Below are 22,238 nucleotides of genomic sequence, written 5' to 3' on the forward strand. Positions count from 1 at the left end.
TTCTTTTTTATTTTTTGTACTTTAGCTAGTTTATTTAATTGTATTTATTTGTAGGAATTGTGTTTAATTAATTTATTGATAGTGTAGTGTTAGGTTAATTGTAGGTAATTGTAGGTATTGTATTTAATTAATTTATTGATAGGGTAGTGTTAGGTTTAATTATAACTTAGGTTAGGATTTATTTTACAGGTAAATTTGTTATTATTTTAACTAGGTAGCTATTAAATAGTTATTAACTATTTAATAGCTATTGTACCTGGTTAAAATAATTACAAAGTTGCCTGTAAAATAAATATTAATCCTAAAATAGCTATAATATAATTATAATTTATATTGTAGCTATATTAGGATTTATTTTACAGGTAAGTATTTAGCTTTAAATAGGAATAATTTATTTAATAAGAGTTAATTTATTTCGTTAGATGTAAATTATATTTAACTTAGGGGGGTGTTAGTGTTAGGGTTAGACTTAGCTTTAGGGGTTAATCCATTTATTAGAATAGCGGTGAGCTCCGGTCGGCAGATTAGGGGTTAATAATTGAAGTTAGGTGTCGGCGATGTTAGGGAGGGCAGATTAGGGGTTAATACTATTTATGATAGGGTTAGTGAGGCGGGTTAGGGGTTAATAACTTTATTATAGTAGCGCTCAGGTCCGCTCGGCAGATTAGGAGTTAATAAGTGTAGGCAGGTGTCGGCGACGTTGTGGGGGGCAGGTTAGGGGTTAATAAATATAATATAGGGGTCGGCGGTGTTAGGGGTAGCAGATTAGGGGTACATAGGGATAACGTAGGTGGCGGCGCTTTGCGGTCGGAAGATTAGGGGTTAATTATTTTAAGTAGCTGGCGGCGACGTTGTGGGGGGCAGGTTAGGGGTTAATAAATATAATACAGGGGTCGGCGGGGTTAGGTGCAGCAGATTAGGGGTACATAAATATAACGTAGGTGGCGGTCGGCAGATTAGGGGTTAAAAATTTTAATCGAGTGTCGGCGATGTGGGGGGGCCTCGGTTTAGGGGTACATAGGTAGTTTATGGGTGTTAGTGTACTTTAGGGTACAGTAGTTAAGAGCTTTATGAACCGGCGTTAGCCAGAAAGCTCTTAACTCCTGCTATTTTCAGGCGGCTGGAGTTTTGTCGTTAGAGCTCTAACGCTCACTTCAGAAACGACTCTAAATACCAGCGTTAGAAAGATCCCATTGAAAAGATAGGCTACGCAAATGGCGTAGGGGGATCTGCGGTATGGAAAAGTCGCGGCTGAAAAGTGAGCGTTAGACCCTTTAATCACTGACTCCAAATACCAGCGGGCGGCCAAAACCAGCGTTAGGAGCCTCTAACGCTGGTTTTGACGGCTACCGCCGAACTCCAAATCTAGGCCTAAGTTATTTTTCAGACATATATATTCAGACATGATAAGACTGGGTTTCGAGCTTCTCTATTCTCGTTTTCTAAACAGGTACAAATCCCCAGAATTCCAAGATCCAGAATTATTCAGAAATTCAGACTTTTTCCTTATTTTTTTTTTTTAAATACATTTATAAAAATGATTATTCTTCCTCTTCATTAAGTCAAAATCTTCTCTGCCTGCATCTTTGTTTGTGTGTTCAAAAATACAAATGATAATCTATCTTTATTTAAAAAAAAAAACAACTATTACCTTTTTGATTACAGTACTGTATTTATGGAATAAGATTGCTGTCAAAAAGTAAGCGTGTGTTTCTTTATCGTACATAAATTGTGACATTCTAGTACAAATCTAAATTTTCAAATATTTTTTTTTTTTAAATACAATGTTTTTTTTAGAATACAAATCTTTAATTACAAATACAATTCTCTTTTTCTTGAGAAGTACAATCTTGGATTGGAATTATACTTTTGTTGTTTGGAAATACAATACGATTAGTTGTTTTGGAAGTACAATTCTTTTTTTTTAAATTACACTTCCAGTATGTGTCAAAACACTGTCAAAAATAAATCTAGTTCCCATATTGCTAAATGACTTGTGATGTCACAGCATTCACTTTGCTTGCCTGGGAAGTAAGCTGCTCTCTTGCTTTCAATCAAAGGGATATGAAACCCAATTGTTTTCTTTCATAATTCAGATAGAGCATGCAGTTTTAAGCAACTTTCTAAATTACTCTTATTGTCAATTTTTCTTTGTTCTCTTGGTATTTTTATTTAAAAAGCAGTAATGTAAGCTTAGGAGCCGGAACATTTTTGGTTCAACACCTGGGTAGCGCTTGCTGATTAGTGGCTACATTTAGCAGTGTTAGAAAGTTGCTATGATCCGATCAGCGGATTATGTCCGTCAGACATCGCTGAATGTGGACAGCATACGCTCTCTGCATTCAGCATTGCACAAGCAGTTCTGGTGAACTGCTGGTGCAATGCCGCCCCCTGCAGATTCGCGGGCAATCGGCCGCTAGCAAGGGGTGTCAATCAACGCGATCGTATCTGATCGGGTTGGTTGCTGTCCGCGGCCTCAGAGCAGGCGGACAGGTTATGGAGCAGCAGTCTTTAAAAACACGGGGCATCAAGCTCCATACAGGTTTCGTATCCCTTTAAATGTGGAGAAGAAAAGCTGCTAATGTAAAAGCTGTGATTTCTCTGTATAGTTTTGTAGTATGAAAATGAGAATAATCGCTTCTGGCATATTAATCCATGTTGTATGTTACATGATAAATGTTAAAAAGTTTACCTGAGATGTTGATGTGCTGGAATTATCAGCCATTTCTCCACATTTAATTGAAAGCAAAAGAGCAGCTACTTCCCAGGCACATACTGAAGTGAATGTTGTGAAATCACAAGTCCTTTAGCAAAATGGGAACTAGATTTATTTTTGACAGTGGTTTGACACATACAGGAGGGCAATTCCAAAATAAAGATGTTGCTACTTTGAACAGCCAGGTTTTTTTAAATATTATCCCATCCTGTACTTCATATGGGTGGCTTCGGTATAGATCCAACAAGGGACTAAGTATTATGCCAAGGTGGTTTTTATGTCACCAGCAGTCCTGTTACTCAATACAGAGATGGATCTGACATGAACAATTACATATGTATCTTCTTTTTGCTGCTACAGTGATGGCCAACTTCATAACACATGGATCAGCAATTAGGCCACAGATTCAGATTTAGGTTTGCAGGATACACTCTGTATGCTGATCTCCCCTTCAGAGAGCTTGTGGTCACCTTGTTTGATCCTTTTCCAGAAATCCCCAAAGCACATATTTTTAGTTGGCCACCCCTGCTATAGAGGATGCAGAATTTATTGGATATCCTATAACACGTGGAAGAAGCTTATGAAGGTGGTTGTGAAAATGATTAAGTATAGAACTAAATGGAGCATCAAGCTAATATTACAGTGAAAGGATATGTCACCAGAGTAATGATGTCTCACATAAAAGTTAACTAACACAAAATAACACAACTGGAGTGGTAATAAATACAACATAAATATTTTCAGGTAAGTTATGCCATTTTTTATTTCTTGTATTGTAGGATTTTAAAAAACTCTAGATCAGTGCTGTCCAGGGCTTGATGATTGTAGAATTACATGCATAAGCGCCATATACGTTAAAAAAACAATATAGAAACATAGGCCTAGATTTGGAGTTCGGCGGTAAAAGGGCTGTTAACGCTCCGCGGGCTTTTTTCTGGCCGCACCATAAATTTAACTCTGGTATCGAGAGTTTAATCAAATGCTGCGTTAGGCTCCAAAAAAGGAGCGTAGAGCATTTTTACCGCAAATGCAACTCTCGATACCAGAGTTGCTTACGGACGCGGCCGGCCTCAAAAACGTGCTCGTGCACGATTCTCCCATAGGAAACAATGGGGCTGTTTGAGCTGAAAAAAAACCTAACACCTGCAAAAAAGCAGCGTTCAGCTCCTAACGCAGCCCCATTGTTTCCTATGGGGAAACACTTCCTACGTCTGCACCTAACACCCTAACATGTACCCCGAGTCTAAACACCCCTAACCTTACACTTATTAACCCCTAATCTGCCGCCCCCGCTATCGCTGACCCCTGCATATTTTTTTTAACCCCTAATCTGCCGCTCCGTAAACCGCCGCAACCTACGTTATCCCTATGTACCCCTAATCTGCTGCCCTAACATCGCCGACCCCTATATTATATTTATTAACCCCTAATCTGCCCCCCTCAACGTCGCCGACACCTGCCTACACTTATTAACTCCTAATCTGCCGAGCGGACCTCACCACTACTATAATAAATGTATTAACCCCTAAAGCTAAGTCTAACCCTAATACTAACACCCCCCTAAGTTAAATATAATTTACATCTAACGAAATAAATTAACTCTTATTAAATAAATTATTCCTATTTAAAGCTAAATACTTACCTGTAAAATAAATCCTAATATAGCTACAATATAAATTATAATTATATTATAGCTATTTTAGGATTAATATTTATTTTACAGGCAACTTTGTAATTATTTTAACCAGGTACAATAGCTATTAAATAGTTAAGAACTATTTAATAGTTACCTAGTTAAAATAATAACAAATTTACCTGTAAAATAAATCCTAACCTAAGATATAATTAATCCTAACACTACCCTATCAATAAATTAATTAAATAAACTACCTACAATTACCTACAATTAACCTAACACTACACTATCAATAAATTAATTAAACACAATTGCTACAAATAAATACAATTAAATAAACTAGCTAAAGTACAAAAAATAAAAAAGAACTAAGTTACAAAAAATAATAAAATATTTACAAACATAAGAAAAATATTACAACAATTTTAAACTAATTACACCTACTCTAAGCCCCCTAATAAAATAACAAAGCCCCCCAAAATAAAAAATTCCCTACCCTATTCTAAATTAAAAAAGTTACAAGCTCTTTTACCTTACCAGCCCTGAACAGGGCCCTTTGCGGGGCATGCCCCAAGGATTTCAGCTCTTTTGCCTGTAAAAAAAAACATACCATACCCCCCCCAACATTACAACCCACCACCCACATACCCCTAATCTAACCCAAACCCCCTTAAATAAACCTAACACTAAGCCCCTGAAGATCTTCCTACCTTGTCTTCACCATACCAGGTTCACCGATCCGTCCTGGCTCCAACATCTTCATCCAACCCAAGCGGGGGTTGGCGATCCATCATCCGGTGCTGAAGAGGTCCAGAAGAGGCTCCAAAGTCTTCCTCCTATCCGGCAAGAAGAGGACATCCGGACCGGCAAACATCTTCTCCAAGCGGCATCTTCAATCTTCTTCCATCCGGTGCGGAGCGGGTCCATCTTGAAGCAGGCGACGCGGATCCATCCTCTTCTTCCTTTGTCTCCCGACGAATGACGGTTCCTTTAAGGGACGTCATCCAAGATGGCGTCCCTCGAATTCCGATTGGCTGATAGGATTCTATCAGCCAATCGGAATTAAGGTAGGAATTTTCTGATTGGCTGATGGAATCAGCCAATCAGAATCAAGTTCAATCCGATTGGCTGATCCAATCAGCCAATCAGATTGAGCTCGCATTCTATTGGCTGATCGGAACAGCCAATAGAATGCGAGCTCAATCTGATTGGCTGATTGGATCAGCCAATCGGATTGAACTTGATTCTGATTGGCTGATTCCATCAGCCAATCAGAAAATTCCTACCTTAATTCCGATTGGCTGATAGAATCCTATCAGCCAATCGGAATTCGAGGGACGCCATCTTGGATGACGTCCCTTAAAGGAACCGTAATTCGTCGGGAGACAACGGAAGAAGAGGATGGATCCGCGTCGCCTGCTTCAAGATGGACCCGCTCCGCACCGGATGGAAGAAGATTGAAGATGCCGCTTGGAGAAGATGTTTGCCGGTCCGGATGTCCTCTTCTTGCCGGATAGGAGGAAGACTTTGGAGCCTCTTCTGGACCTCTTCAGCACCGGATGATGGATCGCCAACCCCCGCTTGGGTTGGATGAAGATGTTGGAGCCAGGACGGATCGGTGAACCTGGTATGGTGAAGACAAGGTAGGAAGATCTTCAGGGGCTTAGTGTTAGGTTTATTTAAGGGGGGTTTGGGTTAGATTAGGGGTATGTGGGTGGTGGGTTGTAATGTTGGGGGGGGGTATGGTATGTTTTTTTTTACAGGCAAAAGAGCTGAAATCCTTGGGGCATGCCCCGCAAAGGGCCCTGTTCAGGGCTGGTAAGGTAAAAGAGCTTGTAACTTTTTTAATTTAGAATAGGGTAGGGAATTTTTTATTTTGGGGGGCTTTGTTATTTTATTAGGGGGCTTAGAGTAGGTGTAATTAGTTTAAAATTGTTGTAATATTTTTCTTATGTTTGTAAATATTTTATTATTTTTTGTAACTTAGTTCTTTTTTATTTTTTGTACTTTAGCTAGTTTATTTAATTGTATTTATTTGTAGCAATTGTGTTTAATTAATTTATTGATAGTGTAGTGTTAGGTTAATTGTAGGTAATTGTAGGTAGTTTATTTAATTAATTTATTGATAGGGTAGTGTTAGGTTTAATTATATCTTAGGTTAGGATTTATTTTACAGGTAAATTTGTTATTATTTTAACTAGGTAACTATTTAATAGTTCTTAACTATTTAATAGCTATTGTACCTGGTTAAAATAATTACAAAGTTGCCTGTAAAATAAATATTAATCCTAAAATAGCTATAATATAATTATAATTTATATTGTAGCTATATTAGGATTTATTTTACAGGTAAGTATTTAGCTTTAAATAGGAATAAGTTATTTAATAAGAGTTAATTTATTTCGTTAGATTTAAATTATATTTAACTTAGGGGGGTGTTAGTATTAGGGTTAGACTTAGCTTTAGGGGTTAATCAATTTATTAGAATAGCGGTGAGCTCCGGTCGTCAGATTAGGGGTTAATAATTGAAGTTAGGTGTTGGCGATGTTAGGGAGGGCAGATTAGGGGTTAATACTATTTATGATAGGGTTAGTGAGGCGGGTTAGGGGTTAATAACTTTATTATAGTAGCGCTCAGGTCCGCTCGGCAGATTAGGGGTTAATAAGTGTAGGCAGGTGTCGGCGACGTTGAGGGGGGCAGATTAGGGGTTAATAAATATAATATAGGGGTCGGCGGTGTTAGGGGTAGCAGATTAGGGGTACATAGGGATAACGTAGGTGGCGGCGCTTTGCGGTCGGAAGATTAGGGGTTAATTATTTTAAGTAGCTGGCGGCGACGTTGTGGGGGGCAGGTTAGGGGTTAATAAATGTAATACAGGGGTCGGCGGGGTTAGGGGCAGCAGATTAGGGGTACATAAGTATAACGTAGGTGGCGGTCGGCAGATTAGGGGTTAAAAATTTTAATCGAGTGGCGGCGGTGTGGGGGGACCTCGGTTTAGGGGTACATAGGTAGTTTATGGGTGTTAGTGTACTTTAGGGTACAGTAGTTAAGAGCTTTATGAACCGGCGTTAGCCAGAAAGCTCTTAACTCCTGCTATTTTCAGGCGGCTGGAATCTTGTCGTTAGAGCTCTAACGCTCACTTCAGAAACGACTCTAAATACCAGCGTTAGAAAGATCCCATTGAAAAGATAGGCTACGCAAATGGCGTAGGGGGATCTGCGGTATGGAAAAGTCGCGGCTGAAAAGTGAGCATTAGACCCTTTAATCACTGACTCCAAATACCAGCGGGCGGCCAAAACCAGCGTTAGGAGCCTCTAACGCTGGTTTTGACGGCTACCGCCGAACTCCAAATCTAGGCCATAATGCGCTATATTTCAGTGTATTCCAGCCTTTAAGGAATTACTTTTTTTTTTTTTTTCCTGTAACCAGTCAAGCTTTGATCAATAAACAAGAACAAAAATATAGAAATTGTGTACTGTGCCCTGAAGGTCACAAGAATATCTGTGTCCCACCAGCTGGACAACCCTAATCTAGATAAAACTCAGTAGCTAAGTCAGTGGCAGAAAACTAATAATGATTAAATCTTACTTGGAAAATCCAAACTGAGGGAAGTGGATATTATTCTTGATTAAGATGGTAAAGTTTGGGACAAACTGCTGCAACGATTCACTGGAATGAGACAAAATGTGATGGGTTGATGATATGAGTGAGAGGAATGGAGGGGACATAACACAGGCAGAAAAACTAGAGGGAGAAAGACAAAGATGGAACTTTTCTTCATAATTCATTTAGGAAAGTGGAGTGGAGTTCATGCCAGTTAACCCTTTAAGGACACAGCTTTCTGTTTGCTCAATTGTTTTATGACGGAAAAATTCCGTCATATGTCCTTAAGAGGTTAATGCAAATATGCAAATACCAATGAGATTCTAGACCAGAGGTCAAACCTACAGAGCCAGTTACATGTGGCCAAATTACATTATACTCACACTTATGCTAAACAGAACTTAGCAAAATATCGTCTAAATTATAATCAAATTTTTAGGTAAAAAATAGACTAATTACTATTAATTAATATAATTATCAGTATTTACATTTACTTAAAGAGACACTTAAGTAAAAATTAAACTTTAATGATTCAGACAGAACATGCAATTTTAAACAACTTTCCCATTTACTTCCATTAACAAAATATGCACAGTCTTTTTATTTTTACACTTTTTGAGTCACCAGCTCTTACTGATCATGTGCAAGAATTCAGACTATACATATATGCATTTATGATTGGCTAATGCCTGTCACATGATACAGAAGGAGTGGAAATAGACATAATAACCTAATGAGAATTATATGACTATTTTCTGCTCAATGGTGCTAAGAGCCAGAAAAAAAAAACCTTAGTGAGGGATGTTGCCCTCAGTTGTAGTTTAGACCAGTGTTTCTCAACTGTGGTCCTCAAGTACCCCCAAAAGTCCAGGTTTTCATCATAGCTGAACTAGAGCACAGGTGAAATAATCAGCTGATCTGTAACCATGGTTACTAACCTGCTCTCACCCATCAGCTGATTATTTCATCTGTGCACTAGTTCAGCTATAATGAAAACCTGGACTGTTGGGGGTACTTGAAGACCGCGGTTGAGAAACACTGGTTTAGACAGCCCTGTCCTAGATTATAAACTCTATATAGGAGTCCTAATGTATTGTTTCAGCATTTAGTAAATACTAGACATAATTATGCATTAAAAGCAAATAATAGTCTGAGAATAATATGCAGATAAATTAAAAAATATATATTGGTTGTTTAAATACTACGGAAATAACAGTTAAAATTCTAGTCACCAACAAGATGTAAGCTAGGGCTTCTCTAAGGTTCAAAACCTTTTATCTACTCTTATCGACTCTACTGTGTCCATTGACTCTATAAACTAGGTACTGATAATGTGGAGAGCAGTAGCTGGAGAGATGAAATATAAATGAGGTGTAGCAAGAGACTGAGCTGTCTCTGATTAGATAATAGAGTTAGTCCAGTCTGCCTCTTATAGGATTAACAGAGCTTTGTCATTCCTGGATGTAACCTGAGGAGATCATACTAGCTTTCTGGAAAATGAGAGGATTGCGGCTCACAAATTGGATATGATTACATGCTTATGGAAGGGTCAGTGCCCACTGATACGCATGATGCTGATATTTATGCATATTTTCCTTAAAGGGACAGTATACTGTAAAATAGTTTTTCCCTTAATGTGTTTACAATTGCTTTTTTTTACCAACTGCAGAGTAAAAAATGTATGAAAATTAGCTTTTTAAGGCTTATTTGTGTATATTAAAGCTCTGATTTTGTGTTTTGAATAAACACAAAATAAAATGGGTTGAGCTTGTAGGTATAATCAGATCGCATTACTGTATCACATTGTGCACATATACCTGCTTCTTTATCTTATATCTGTCCTTAAAACAATCACCAGTACTTTGAGAGAACAATGGAAAATCAACATTGTATTACCTTATCTCTGCTATATCCGACTGGGAGTGTAATTTCTTCTGCTGGCTGTGTTTACAAAGCTTATCTATAGCTGGTACGCGCGGCCACAAACTTTCAGAATAGGTGGGGATACCACATGCTAAATCAACAATTTCAAATGCCAATATAAGGGTAAAGGACCTACTTGTAAACAATTTAATACACTCCAGCAGGTAAAGTGGATCATTGGGAACAAATTAAAGGGGAGAAAATTTTTGAGTAAACTGTCCATTTAAAGGGACATTAAACAATTTGAAATTGTCTGACAAGTCCAAATTCTGGGCATTGGAAAACAATTGCAGTAAAGACAGGGTTAAAGGGACACGTACAATTAGTCTCCTCTTAATGTGTTTCAAATTACTTGTTACCCTTACTACAGAGTATTACATTTACGTGAAATTGTTTCTTCATGTTTTTGTATTTAAAATAGCTAGTTTTTCTTATTAAAATAATCACCTTTTGTAAACAAGGATATGTCCATTTAAATGGGCTGACTTTAAAAAAAAAAAAAAAACACACCAGCTCATGTTATCTGTTCTAATACTCAAATTCTAATACTTAGGTATTGAAATGCTAATTATGACTGGGGGTTCAGTGAGCAAAACGAGTTACTTCAGATACAAAAATCTCCCCCATACACAAGGAGTGTAATTTATACTGTTATCTACTGTTGTTATAGCCTTTCTACAGAGAATTCAAAAGTATACAAATTTTCAGTATCGGTAAATGGCCAGAATATAAGTGGACCGCTATTAATAGCACAGGGTGTGTTATCAATATCGCGAGCCTGTGCTACGAATAGCACACAATCAGGCATTACAAGTAAATGGTTAAAAATAATTACAGGAGAATATTTAGTACAGCCGACATCTTTTTACAGCGTCCTATACTTCACTCATATTACAAGGGGTGAGTTATGTGCTGCATTCAACCACAACATATAACTGCACTAAAAGACCTGGAGACGTGAAGTATAGTTTTAGGGCTACAATAAAAGAACATTAAAACACATGTAAAACATATTAAAATAAATTACACAGACACATAATATATATATATATATATATATATATATATATATATATATATATATATATATATATATACTTATATATATATATATACTGTGTGTGTGTGTGTATATATATATATATATATATATATATACACAGTAAATATACTGTATATACACACACAGTATATATATATATATATATATATATATATATATATATCTATCTCGAGATAGAACAGATCCACACTCGCAGGACTTTCAGTCCCTGAATTAAATAGTAAATCTGATTTAAAGTCCAGTGAGTGCGGATCGGTTCTATCTCTGTTACATCATCCGCTCCTGACACCCTGTGTACAAATTATTATCAATATAAATATATACATATTAAAAGTAATATATTTGTTCATTTGTTTATTATTGAAATAAATGTTAAAAAAAGTGTTGAATATGAGAAGGTGTTGAACTGGGAAGGACTCTAAGGTGTGTGTGTGTGTATATATATATATATATATATCATCTTACAGTGTTAATTTCTGATGCTTTAGAAACTGAAAGACATATTAACTGTATTTATTTACTGACCTGGTCACATATTCGTCTTCCAGAGGACACCAGGCAAATATCTCGCAGATCTTTAGTGAACCACGTGAAGCGTTAACACAGCGTCCTGTCTGCTCCCCTGCAAAAGTGCACAATGAAATGCGTTACACTTCTCTATCCTTAGCTTTCATACTTTTTCTTTTTGTTTTTTATTTATTTGCCTCAGAAAGTTACATGTTTTAAAGGTTAGGAAAAAATAATGATTTATGAGGGACTGAGAAGATCCTCATAGCACAGCTTGTTAGAAATGACAGTGTACTGCTCAGATCCCAATATCTTTTTACAATAAAGTTTATTTAAAATTGTAACTGGATTTTTCTGTAAAAAAACAATTAAATGTTGTTTTGTGTCTAACATTTATGGGCCAGATTACAAGTGGAACGCAAAATATCGCTTTAGCTAAAGCGATATTTGTGCTTCCCTTTGTAATGCTAGCGCATGCTAATGTGCGCTGGTATTAGAAGTTTACAACTTTCGCATTGCTGGGAAGCATTGCGCTCACGAGAGCGTGCTTCCATAGGCTTCTTGTGTAGCAAAGAGATAAGTAGCGCAGCAATGACAGCAGTTAGTAAATATAAATGCATATGACTATTTACATATATATTAACACATAAATATATATGCTACATTTTTTTTAAACAAAAAAGCTTTAATGCTCTGATCTCTGGTTAATTTTCGGAGCACTAATTGCTACCGCAATTCTAGCCCTTTATATGCACCAGCCCTGCAATAATTTGCTTTGTATATTTTTTATATAGTCCTATCAGGGTACATAGATAGTTTGGGTGTATTGTCAAAATATTACAGTTTAACCAACTGACTGTAAAAATGACTGCTTATCAAATGTACGTATCTTTGATTTATTAATAATTTTTCAGGTTTTTTTAAAAATCTATTGTGCCCTGTTTGCTGTTTCAGCACTCTGGTTAGCTCCATTAGTAAAAGCAATCTTTCTCAACACCACAGATCTGAAATTAAAAGGAGAGGAAAGGCTAAAAAATCACTATCATGCATTGGAAAGAGCACTATTTAAACATGTGAAATATTTTTGGATGATAAAAGTAATTTGGTGTGAATTTGAAGCTAAAAGAGAATGCAACTAGACCTTAAAGGGACACTGAACCCAATTATTTTTTTTCATGATTCAGATAGAGCATGCAATTTTAAGCAGCTTTCTAATTTACTTTTATTATCATTTTTTCTTCGTTCTCTTGCTATCTTTATTTGAAATAGAAGACATCTAAGCTATTTGTTTGGTTCAGAACCCTGGAAAGCACTTGTTCATTGGTGGATGAACGTATCCACCGATCAGCAAGAACAACCCAGGTTGTTCACCAAAATGGGCCGGCATCTAAACTTACATTCTTGCATTTCAAATAAAGATACCAAGAGAATGAAGAAAATTTGATAATAGGAGTAAATTAGAAAGTTGCTTAAAATTGTATGCTCTATCTGAATCGCGAAAGAAAAAAAATTGGGTTCAGTGTCCCTTTAAAGGGACAGTGCACTCAGGCAATGAGCAGAAAAGAGATCATTGTATTTAAAGCTTTTGCAGGAACACCCTATAAAAAGGGCTGGGATCTCACAGGAAAAATAGCTATTTTAAGTCTCACAATTAAGAATTAGTTACTTGTACATAATTGAATACACTCAAGTAGGTAAAATTGATTATTGGCATCCACTCTAAAGGGAAAAAATATATTACAGTACTCTTTCCCTTTAAGTACTAATTGCTTACTGGCTGGTAAGCAGAACCCCCACTGATTTACTGGTTGATATGTACTTGAGTACTTCAGTACAGAAACATCCTTTTTACAAAAGTCAAAAACATTTTAAAATGTCCTCTTTTAGAAAAATCCCTTTGGTGCCCCTTTAAGCAGCAGTGCAAGGTACAGCTGTGTTGATTTGTACACCTGTTTGTATTCCTGCTTGTGTATCTTGGGATAGATAGTTGCACGCTAATGGGCCAATGTTGTGATGATGCCTTCTGACAAATTATATTGTTACATTAATATATCATGCACACTGTTCAGTAGGCAGACACATGTAAGTTATAGCTCAAGTGAAAGAGACAACAAGCAAAATGTATGAGCTGAATAAAGTCTTGCAGTTTAATACAATCTCATGCAAAGCAGATAGTTATGTCCTATGAAACGATACTAGAACAAAGAATTATGGGCACTTTTCATTTTATTACAATCTGTCTGTTTCTTGGAGCCACAAGCACATTTTTGCTGAGCCAAACAAAAACATTTTTTTTGCAGCCAAAGTTTTCTTAGCGCTCACAATCCATTTTCTCAATACGTTTTAACAGGTTTCTGAAACCATTTTACACTTGTCAAATTCAACACTTAAAATGCACTTGATTAAATCCCAAGTTAACTTTTTTGACATCTTTGCAAGTATCCAAGACAATTTGGAATAATTCTAGTCCATAGGCAACATTTTAGAGATGTATTTGCACGCATGGTCATGATTCATTAAAGCTCATTTGTTTTCTATTGTATAGCCTCTCTGCAGTGGGCAGGACCTAGACTGTTTATGTACTGAACACGTAATATCTCGTCCATCTAAGGGGACCTTCAGGAAAAGTGAGATCAGGATGCCAACATCTAGCAATTGTGTGAAGCAATCACTTTCTAAAATGCTTGTCTTTAATTCGCAATGGTTGTGATTGTCACTTTCAATGCAGGCATATTCATAACTGGGTTTTCAAATATCATTGCCCCTTTTTGCCCTAGATTTCCACTTTCTGTAGCTATGCTATTAAAATCACGATCATGTAGGCACAATCCTGTATAAAAGCCTGGTCACAAAGGTGTGTTTCTTTTTGAAAGCCTAATCACGAAGGCGCAATCCCATGTGCACAAGATTTTTGCAGCTACAATAGTAAAATATTATTTGTGTCAATACAACCATTGAGCAAACATGCCCACTATACCCACCTTGCCTATATACAAATGTATTCTTATTATTTAGCAGTGATCAGAATGGATTTGGATTACAATAGGCTAATCTCACAGATGTAAATTATGATTTTCCTTGCACACTAAATAAAAGGGGTTAGTTCAAAAGAACTGTATTGTAACCTTAAAGAGACACGTGATTCAGATAGACCCGTAGAGCATGACATTTTAAGCAACTTTCTAATTTACTCCTATTATCAAATTTGTGTCATTCTCTTGGTATCTTTATTTGAAATGCAAGAATGTAAGTGTAGATGCCGGCCCATTGTTGGTGAACAACTTGGGTTGTCCTTGCTGATTGGTGGATAAATTCATCCACCAATAAAAAACTGCTGTCCAGAGTCCTGAACCAAAAAAAAAAAAAAGCTTAGATGCCTTCTTTTTCAAATAAAGATAACAAGAGAAAGAAGAAAAATGATAATAGGAGTAAATTAGAAAGTTGCTTAAAATTGCATGCTCTATCTGAATCACAAAATATTTTTTTTGGGTTCAGTGTCCCTTTAAGAGGTGTGAAAGGGCCATTGTATATGTCATTTTCAGATGGATTCACATTTTGAATACTGATAACAAGTGCTTAAAGGGTTACGAAACCCAAAATAGATAGCAGGAAATAGTGCTGCCATCTAAGTGCTCTTGCAAATTCTTAAAAAACTGCTGCCATATAGTGCTCTAGACACGTACATGTTCCAGGACTTAAATCACTGCTTTTCAACAAACGATACCAAAAAAAAATGATAATAGAAGTAAATTAGAAAGTTGTTTTTTTTTTCAAATTGAATGCTACGTCTGGATTGGGAACTTTTTAATTGAAAACTTTTGCATTGTGAGCTTTTAGCAGCTGACTCATTGAGTTATCGGGAGCGGAAAGATTGTGATTAACCGCTATATGATGCAGTGAAAAAGAAAACATTTTAGTACAGCATTCTCACAAGTCCCCCTTGATACAGCCATTCATAAAGCCAGCAAGTGTATAATGTAATACGAGTCCCGTTTCTGTTTTCTACAACGTTATTTAAAGAGACAGAGTACTGTAAAATTGATTTCCCCTTAATGTGCAAGGGAAATTGCCACTTTAGTCTATTTTTGTATATTAAATAGCTGTTTTTGCTTTTTTTTTTAATTCACATCACATTAAAATGGGCTGAGACTGCCAGGAGAACAAATCTCATTATCTTATCACTCTACAGAAACAATTTTTTTATAACAATTGAAAATTATCATTTTAGTAATTCCCCCGCTGGGAGTGTAATTTCTTCTGCTAGGTCTTGTTTACATACTTTTTTTTCTATTGCCCACATTTTCAGTATAGGTGGGGATTTAGCATGCAAATTTAGCTATTTCAAATACCAAAATAAGGGTAACTAGCTATTTTCAGACATTCCAGTAGGTAAACTGAATCATTGGGAACACATTAAAGGGAGTACAATTTTACAGTACACTGTCCCTTTAAAGCTATGTAGTAAAGCAGATATGTAAGTTTACGAGCCAGCCCATCTTTGGTTCAGCACCTTGGTAGCACTTGCTGGTTTGTGGCTACATTTAGAGACCAATCAGCAACCGCTACCCAGGTGCAGAACCAAAGATGGGCCGATTCATAAGCTTACATTCCAAGAGAACTAAGAAAAATTGATAAAAGGAGTATATTAAAGTTGCTTAAAATTGTTGCTCTATCTGAATCATGAAAGAAAAAATGTGGGTTCAGTATCCCTTTAAAAGTACTTGTAAAGGGTGTCACCTATATTGTGAGGTTAACCCAATCAGTGCCGAGTGCTCCCAGCATGATTGCCACAAATAAAAGGGTCATAGTCACACTGCCAGATTAACATATACACACACTTGCCCTGAGGCCAACCACAAGATACTGGGATAGCACATAGCTTTGTGCATACGACTCAGATACATAGTATTTACCTGAATCTCTTGTAATAATGTATCTGTGCTACTTCCTTTTGTTAGCAGGTTAGTTACTGTAGTAATATAGCCTCATAAAGACAGTATAGAATACTTCGAGTTAGCTTCCTTGCAATATTAAATCATTAGCTCATTATATTACCATTATGTGAGTTACTGTGACCTAAGAACATTAGATAGTGGTAATCATGTGGTAGGTTGTGAACAAATTAAATAACCCATGTTAAAACTATGTTGTTAGAAATCCAGAATCTTGTTTTAAAGAGACATGAAACCCAAAAATGGCAAATGGAGGCAAAGTAAAGACTGGGGTATGTGTGAGCTGGGAGGGATTTTATAGATCTTTTGGGGTTTGGGAATCTTTGCCTCCTCGTAGCAGTAGAGAATTCCCATGAGTAAAGGATTGTGGACTCTCACCACCTGTATGAAAAAAATGTTCTTTCATGATTCAGATAGAGCATGTCATTTAATATTTACCTCTATTATCTAATTTGCTTTGTTCTCTTGGTATCCTTTGTTGAAAGCACATCTAGGTAGGTTTTAGGAGCAGTAATGAACTACTTGGAGCTCACTGATTGTTGCTGCACATATATGCCTCTTGTCATTGGCTCACCCTATGTGTTCAGCTAGCTCAGGGGCGGAGCTACCATTGGTGCAGCAGGTGCAGTGGCACCAGGGCCTGGGGGGCCCACAGCAGCCAGTGCATATATTGACGTGTGCAGACTGTGTACAATCTTAATGCATGGGAGACTTTAATTAGTGCAGGTTGCAGTTCTATCCATCTATTTATCTATCTAACATTATTATACAGAGCAGCATGTATATTATTACTGTTGCTTACTACTGATTTACCTTTGAGGGGACCAAACATTTTTGCAGCAGGGCCCTCGGTTGAGTGGGTCTGCTACTGAGCTAGCTCCCAGTAGTGCATTATTGCTTCTTCAACACATAAAGAGAATTAAGTAAGTATAGTAATACAAGTAAATTGGTAGAGGTTGTCTCAAAACTGTATGCTCTATCTGAATCATGAAAGAAAAAAATGTGTTTCATATTTTAAACAACTTTCCAACTGACTATTGTTATCTAATTTGCTTCATTCTCTTGGTATCCTTTATTTAAAAGAATACCTAGGTAGCCTCGGGAGCACAGATGCATTACTGGGAGATATTTACTAGCTGGTGACTGCACATATATGCCTCTTTTCATTAAATCATCTGATGTATTCAGCTAACTCCCAGTAGTGCTGCTCCATCAACAAACAATATAAAAAGAACAAAGCAAATTTGATAATAGAAGTACATTAGAAAGTTGTTTAAAATCATGTACTCTATCTAAACCATTAAAGGAAAATCATAGGTTTTATATCCCTTTAACTTTTCTACTGAGGTAAATAATGGGAAGCTCTGACATCTCCTCCACTCATCCAGATTAGCTCCTCCAAATAAGAAAAGTGGTGGGTGTTGTTTGACCACTGAAAAATTATTGCAGCAAACAAGGTATTAATCAATTACAGAATAGCTCAATCCCTGCTGACAGTTCATGTTAACCTATTGGAAGATTATTATTATTTTGTAATTACAATGTGTTTGCCGACCCTTTAATTTGTATTCATTCCATGAGCCCATTGACTAAAGAGTGGGGAGATAATTGTTCTAAGCAGCTAAATCATTAAACAGATTAAACAATATGTTTCATTGTTGTAATAAAAAAAACTAAGCAGCTGTTTATACTTAATAGAAATAATTGCAATATGTATTATTCATCTGTTTAAATAGATTTTGCCTATTTATTTTTTAAACTACAGTTGTGCAGTGTCCATCACTTCCTGTCACTGACCTACAAGGAGGTTGTGGTCTTGATAATCAGGGAGTCAGATTTGCTCATGCTCAGAACTGGCAGAATGAAACTTAAAGAGATACGCAACACATCATCATGAGTCAGATGGAGCATGCAATTTTACGCAACTTTCTAATTTACTCCTATTTATTTCTTCGTTCTCTTGCTATCTTTATTTGAAAAAGCAGGAATCTAAGCTTAGGATCCGGCCCATTTTTAGTTCAGCACCTGGGTAGCGCTTGCTAATTGGTGGCTACATTTAAACACATACATATGTATATATACATATATATTTAAAACTTGCTGCCCATCGCTGCACGACTTACCCCCTTTGCTGCGCTAGGTTCTTAGTCATGTCTCATGGTATGAGAACAAGGCTCCCATTGTAGGCTATTGAAGCACACTCTTGTGAGCGCAAAGCTTCCCTGTAACGTGAATGCACTGAACCTGTAATACCAGCGCACATTTTCATGCGCCGATATTACTGAGTGGAGCGCAAATATTGCGCTCGCAGAAGCACAATTTTGCGCTCCACTCATAATCTGGCCCGTAAAAAACAGACATAATAGACTTGAATTATTGAACTATCTTTCTATTGAAACAAATAATTATTAAATTGGTTATTTTCTTAATATAAAGTATTTCCTCCAAATTACTCCGTGGCTAGCACTGTACTACCCTCAAAATTGTTATGAAATATTATTGTGACACCCAAAGGAAAATACTGCTGTGCGTGAATTGTTCGGCGTTGTTCCTGTTGTTGGAGATTTACGCACGTGTAGCTAAAATAGCATTCCATGTTAGACAAAACAAATAAAAAGATCTCAATGCTATGAACCCTGGATAAAGTGACCTAGCAGGACCAGACATAGCTGGTCACATGACAGATTCCCAGAGCACACTAGTTTGTGTATTGCTTTTTCCTCTCATTTAACCTGGAACCCAATATGTCAGCCAGATATCCAGGTACATTCTAGTTATGGGCATTTAACATGGAATGAATTTAATAGGATCTAACACACATTTATTTGTTTTTCTAAAGGGTAACATTTTCCTATTTGTAGTGATGGGTGTTGCTGTGCAGCATAATAAATATACTTTTCTTTTCCAGACTTGTAGAGACCTGTCCTTGTCTGCCAATAAAACTACAGGAGTTGTTTCTTTCAGCCAATGAAAATAAATAGTACATTATATCGCATGCTGCTAGTATCAGATTCTGTTTAAAGGGACACGAAACCCAATTTTTTTCTTTCATGATTCAAATAGAGCGTGCAATTTTAAACAACTTTCTAATTGACTTGTGTTATCAATTCCCCCCTCCCCCTGTTCTCCTGGTATCTTCTGTTGAAAAGCAGCGCTGTAAGATCAGGAGCATGCACATGTTTGGATCAGTTATCCATTTGCAAGATCACTAGACAGCAGCACTATTTCCTGCCATGTGGTTCTCCAGACGCATACCCAAAGCATTTCTTCAACAAAGAATACCATGGGAACAAAGCAAATTTGAACATGTTAAAATTGTATGCTCTGAATAACAGAATATTTTTTGGGGGGGTTCATATCCCTTTTAACAATTCTTCATGTGATAAAAATGATATTCTATAATGTTCTTTTTGTTTTTGTCTAGAATGTCCTTTAAAAATATGATGACAATTTAAAATGGCCATGGATGTTTACAGGAGCTTTATAAAGTGCAGAGTACACTTGCAGCACACGCAGTGGGTAAATGTTAAGTCACTTACCATTGCCCAGTAAATGCATGACTCCTGGTGTACAGTCACTGTCGTACAGGCACAATGCATTCTTTACAGCCCTACTCTGAAACAAAGGGAGACAATAAACCAGAGTAATGAGCACCAGGTAACTATAGGATAATAGTAATAATAGATAATAGCCCTCCTCCTTCCAATATAAAATAAGGGAGTCTTTATATTGATATCAGGTTTCATTTTAATGTTCTATAAAAAGTCTCTGCACCCCCCTGAAGTTCATTAATCCCTATATCTAATAAAGAGTCTGTGAAGCTTATGAAATGCAACATCTTCACTTATGACTCTGGTGATTTATTAAAAGGTATCAGTGTCTGCTTATAATAAAGGTTATGCTGCCACCCCTTTGTTCCACACGTTACAATGACCCACTCACCTCAGGGCAGGTTCCCAGGGTCTGCAGCTTGGTACTTTCTGTCCGGGTAATAATGGTGAAGATGCTGCCTCCCTGTTGTACAGAAAAAGAGGTCATTCATTCTCAATCCATCTTGCTTTTATTTCCATCAATTGCTGTCTGGATATTTCTATAATTGAGCCATTTCTTCTCTATTCCAGCAATCCCTTTTCTTCAAACCCTCTACCCTTTGTCCCTCTTACCCACAATTCTCTTCTCTCTTTCACCCCATTCTCTATCTGCTCTTCTAATCCTGTTCATCATTCTCTTTTCAATCCAATCAGTATCCTTCAACCCTTTTTTTCTTATACATTTTTTTTACCTCCGGAGGTGTCACATAATCAGCCACATCCCAGATTTTTTTGGCTCCTCTGGGGGCTTTGGATAAGGATACCCCTTTGACCTTTGTAATTACAGCACTTTCTGGTCCGATCTCCCTTGCCTGATAACCCTTCTGTACCACAAACACATACCTAAAAAGAGGGGGGCAAATGAGGTTACTTCTATGTAACTTGCACACTTCTAGCATTCTCAGTCCACCCTGTACCCCCTCACCTTGTTCAGCACTTCCATATTTGTGTCCTAACCTCACCTATTTATGCCCACACAACTAGAGAACCTGTATTGTTCTGTCCCTCCTCTACATATATCTGTCCACAGTTCCCCACCACTTTAATCCCAATAGTTTTCCTACACACTGCTGTTCCCATACACATTGATCACTATGTGTCCTGTTGTACTGATTACTTTGACTTATGCCCAGTCTTTGCCCTCAGGTTCTCTAACTATGTGCATGAAGGTTCTTATTAAGTCTTATTCAGCTCTCTATGATAAAAAAAAAATTCCCCCCACCCCTCAATTTGCCCTTTGTGTTTAATATTTTCCTTACCCTGCCCATTTTTTGTTCTCTGTACCCCCTCAATTATCTGTGCCCTGCACTCCTCTCCTGCTTTTTCACACTTACCATGCAAAGTAGAGAATGATGAGCAGTTGCAGCAATCTGTAGATGGTCCCCAGCTGACGATTCTTCACCACAATCACTTTTGGTGTCTCGTATTCCCACAACTGCCCAACCCATGCCAGGGAGCGGGCTCTGCAGCCGGTCATGAGCCAGGCTACTTTATGTGCGCACAGACTGGCACAGGTTTTTACACTTGAGGAAAAAGCTCTTAACTCTCTTACCAAATTATTGTAAGAGAAGAGGCAGCATTCCTGCATCCCCAGCTCCAGCCTGTATTAGTGGATCTGCATTGCCTTACAGCTCATCCAGAAGATAACAGTAAAGTAATTACTGCTGATCTTGTATGTGTGTGTGAGTGAGTGAGTGTGGGGGGAGTTACAGGAGATAAAGGGGTCTGAATAGGTAGGAACTAGTATGCTGCCGCCCTCTATTGGGCAATAAGGAGAAGAACATTACTGTATAGAGTCCATAGAATTTTACATTACATTTTTGGCTCTAAACATATATAACATCAGATATTCAAATATAAATTAGGTCTCTTAGATAAGTAGATGTCTGCATATATATAAAAAATAGTTAAAGGGACAATTATAAGATTTGATTCATATAAACTCTTGGTATAAAATATTTCTATCAATTCCATTTTTTATATTTCCTTCCATAATTCTCTTTCTGAATACTTCTTTCTGTTTCTCCATATAACATTTCCCTATATATAACCTGTCCCTGTAACTCTCCCTATTAGTCCCGAAAACCTTTTCTTATAGCTCCACCTATCCTAATGTCCCAGTTAAAGGGATAGAAATGTCTAAACTGAAATATGCATGGGTGAATTCCAATTTTAAATACAAACATGTTTGCATTATACTTCCATCAGCAAAAATGCTTCTAGTAAAAGTAATGACTATTATTCAGCG

General features: G+C 37.0%; 1 protein-coding gene across 1 annotated transcript in view; it reads right to left on the minus strand.

The window, feature by feature from the left end:
- The window catches only part of P2RX2 (purinergic receptor P2X 2), a 176,857-nt gene extending 155,390 nt beyond the window's left edge, over positions 1-21,467 (minus strand). The window contains exons 1-6 of the mRNA XM_053700556.1: positions 21,325-21,467; positions 20,683-20,833; positions 20,343-20,414; positions 19,940-20,015; positions 11,467-11,563; positions 7,941-8,021 (exon numbers count right to left, since the gene is read on the minus strand). Coding sequence (XP_053556531.1) covers positions 7,941-8,021; positions 11,467-11,563; positions 19,940-20,015; positions 20,343-20,414; positions 20,683-20,833; positions 21,325-21,467 — 620 coding nt within the window. The remainder of the gene's footprint in view (positions 1-7,940; positions 8,022-11,466; positions 11,564-19,939; positions 20,016-20,342; positions 20,415-20,682; positions 20,834-21,324) is intronic.
- Between the last annotated feature and the right edge of the window lie 771 nt (positions 21,468-22,238).

Source organism: Bombina bombina, chromosome 2 (genome assembly GCF_027579735.1).
Source record: "Bombina bombina isolate aBomBom1 chromosome 2, aBomBom1.pri, whole genome shotgun sequence".
Lineage (NCBI taxonomy): Eukaryota > Metazoa > Chordata > Amphibia > Anura > Bombinatoridae > Bombina > Bombina bombina.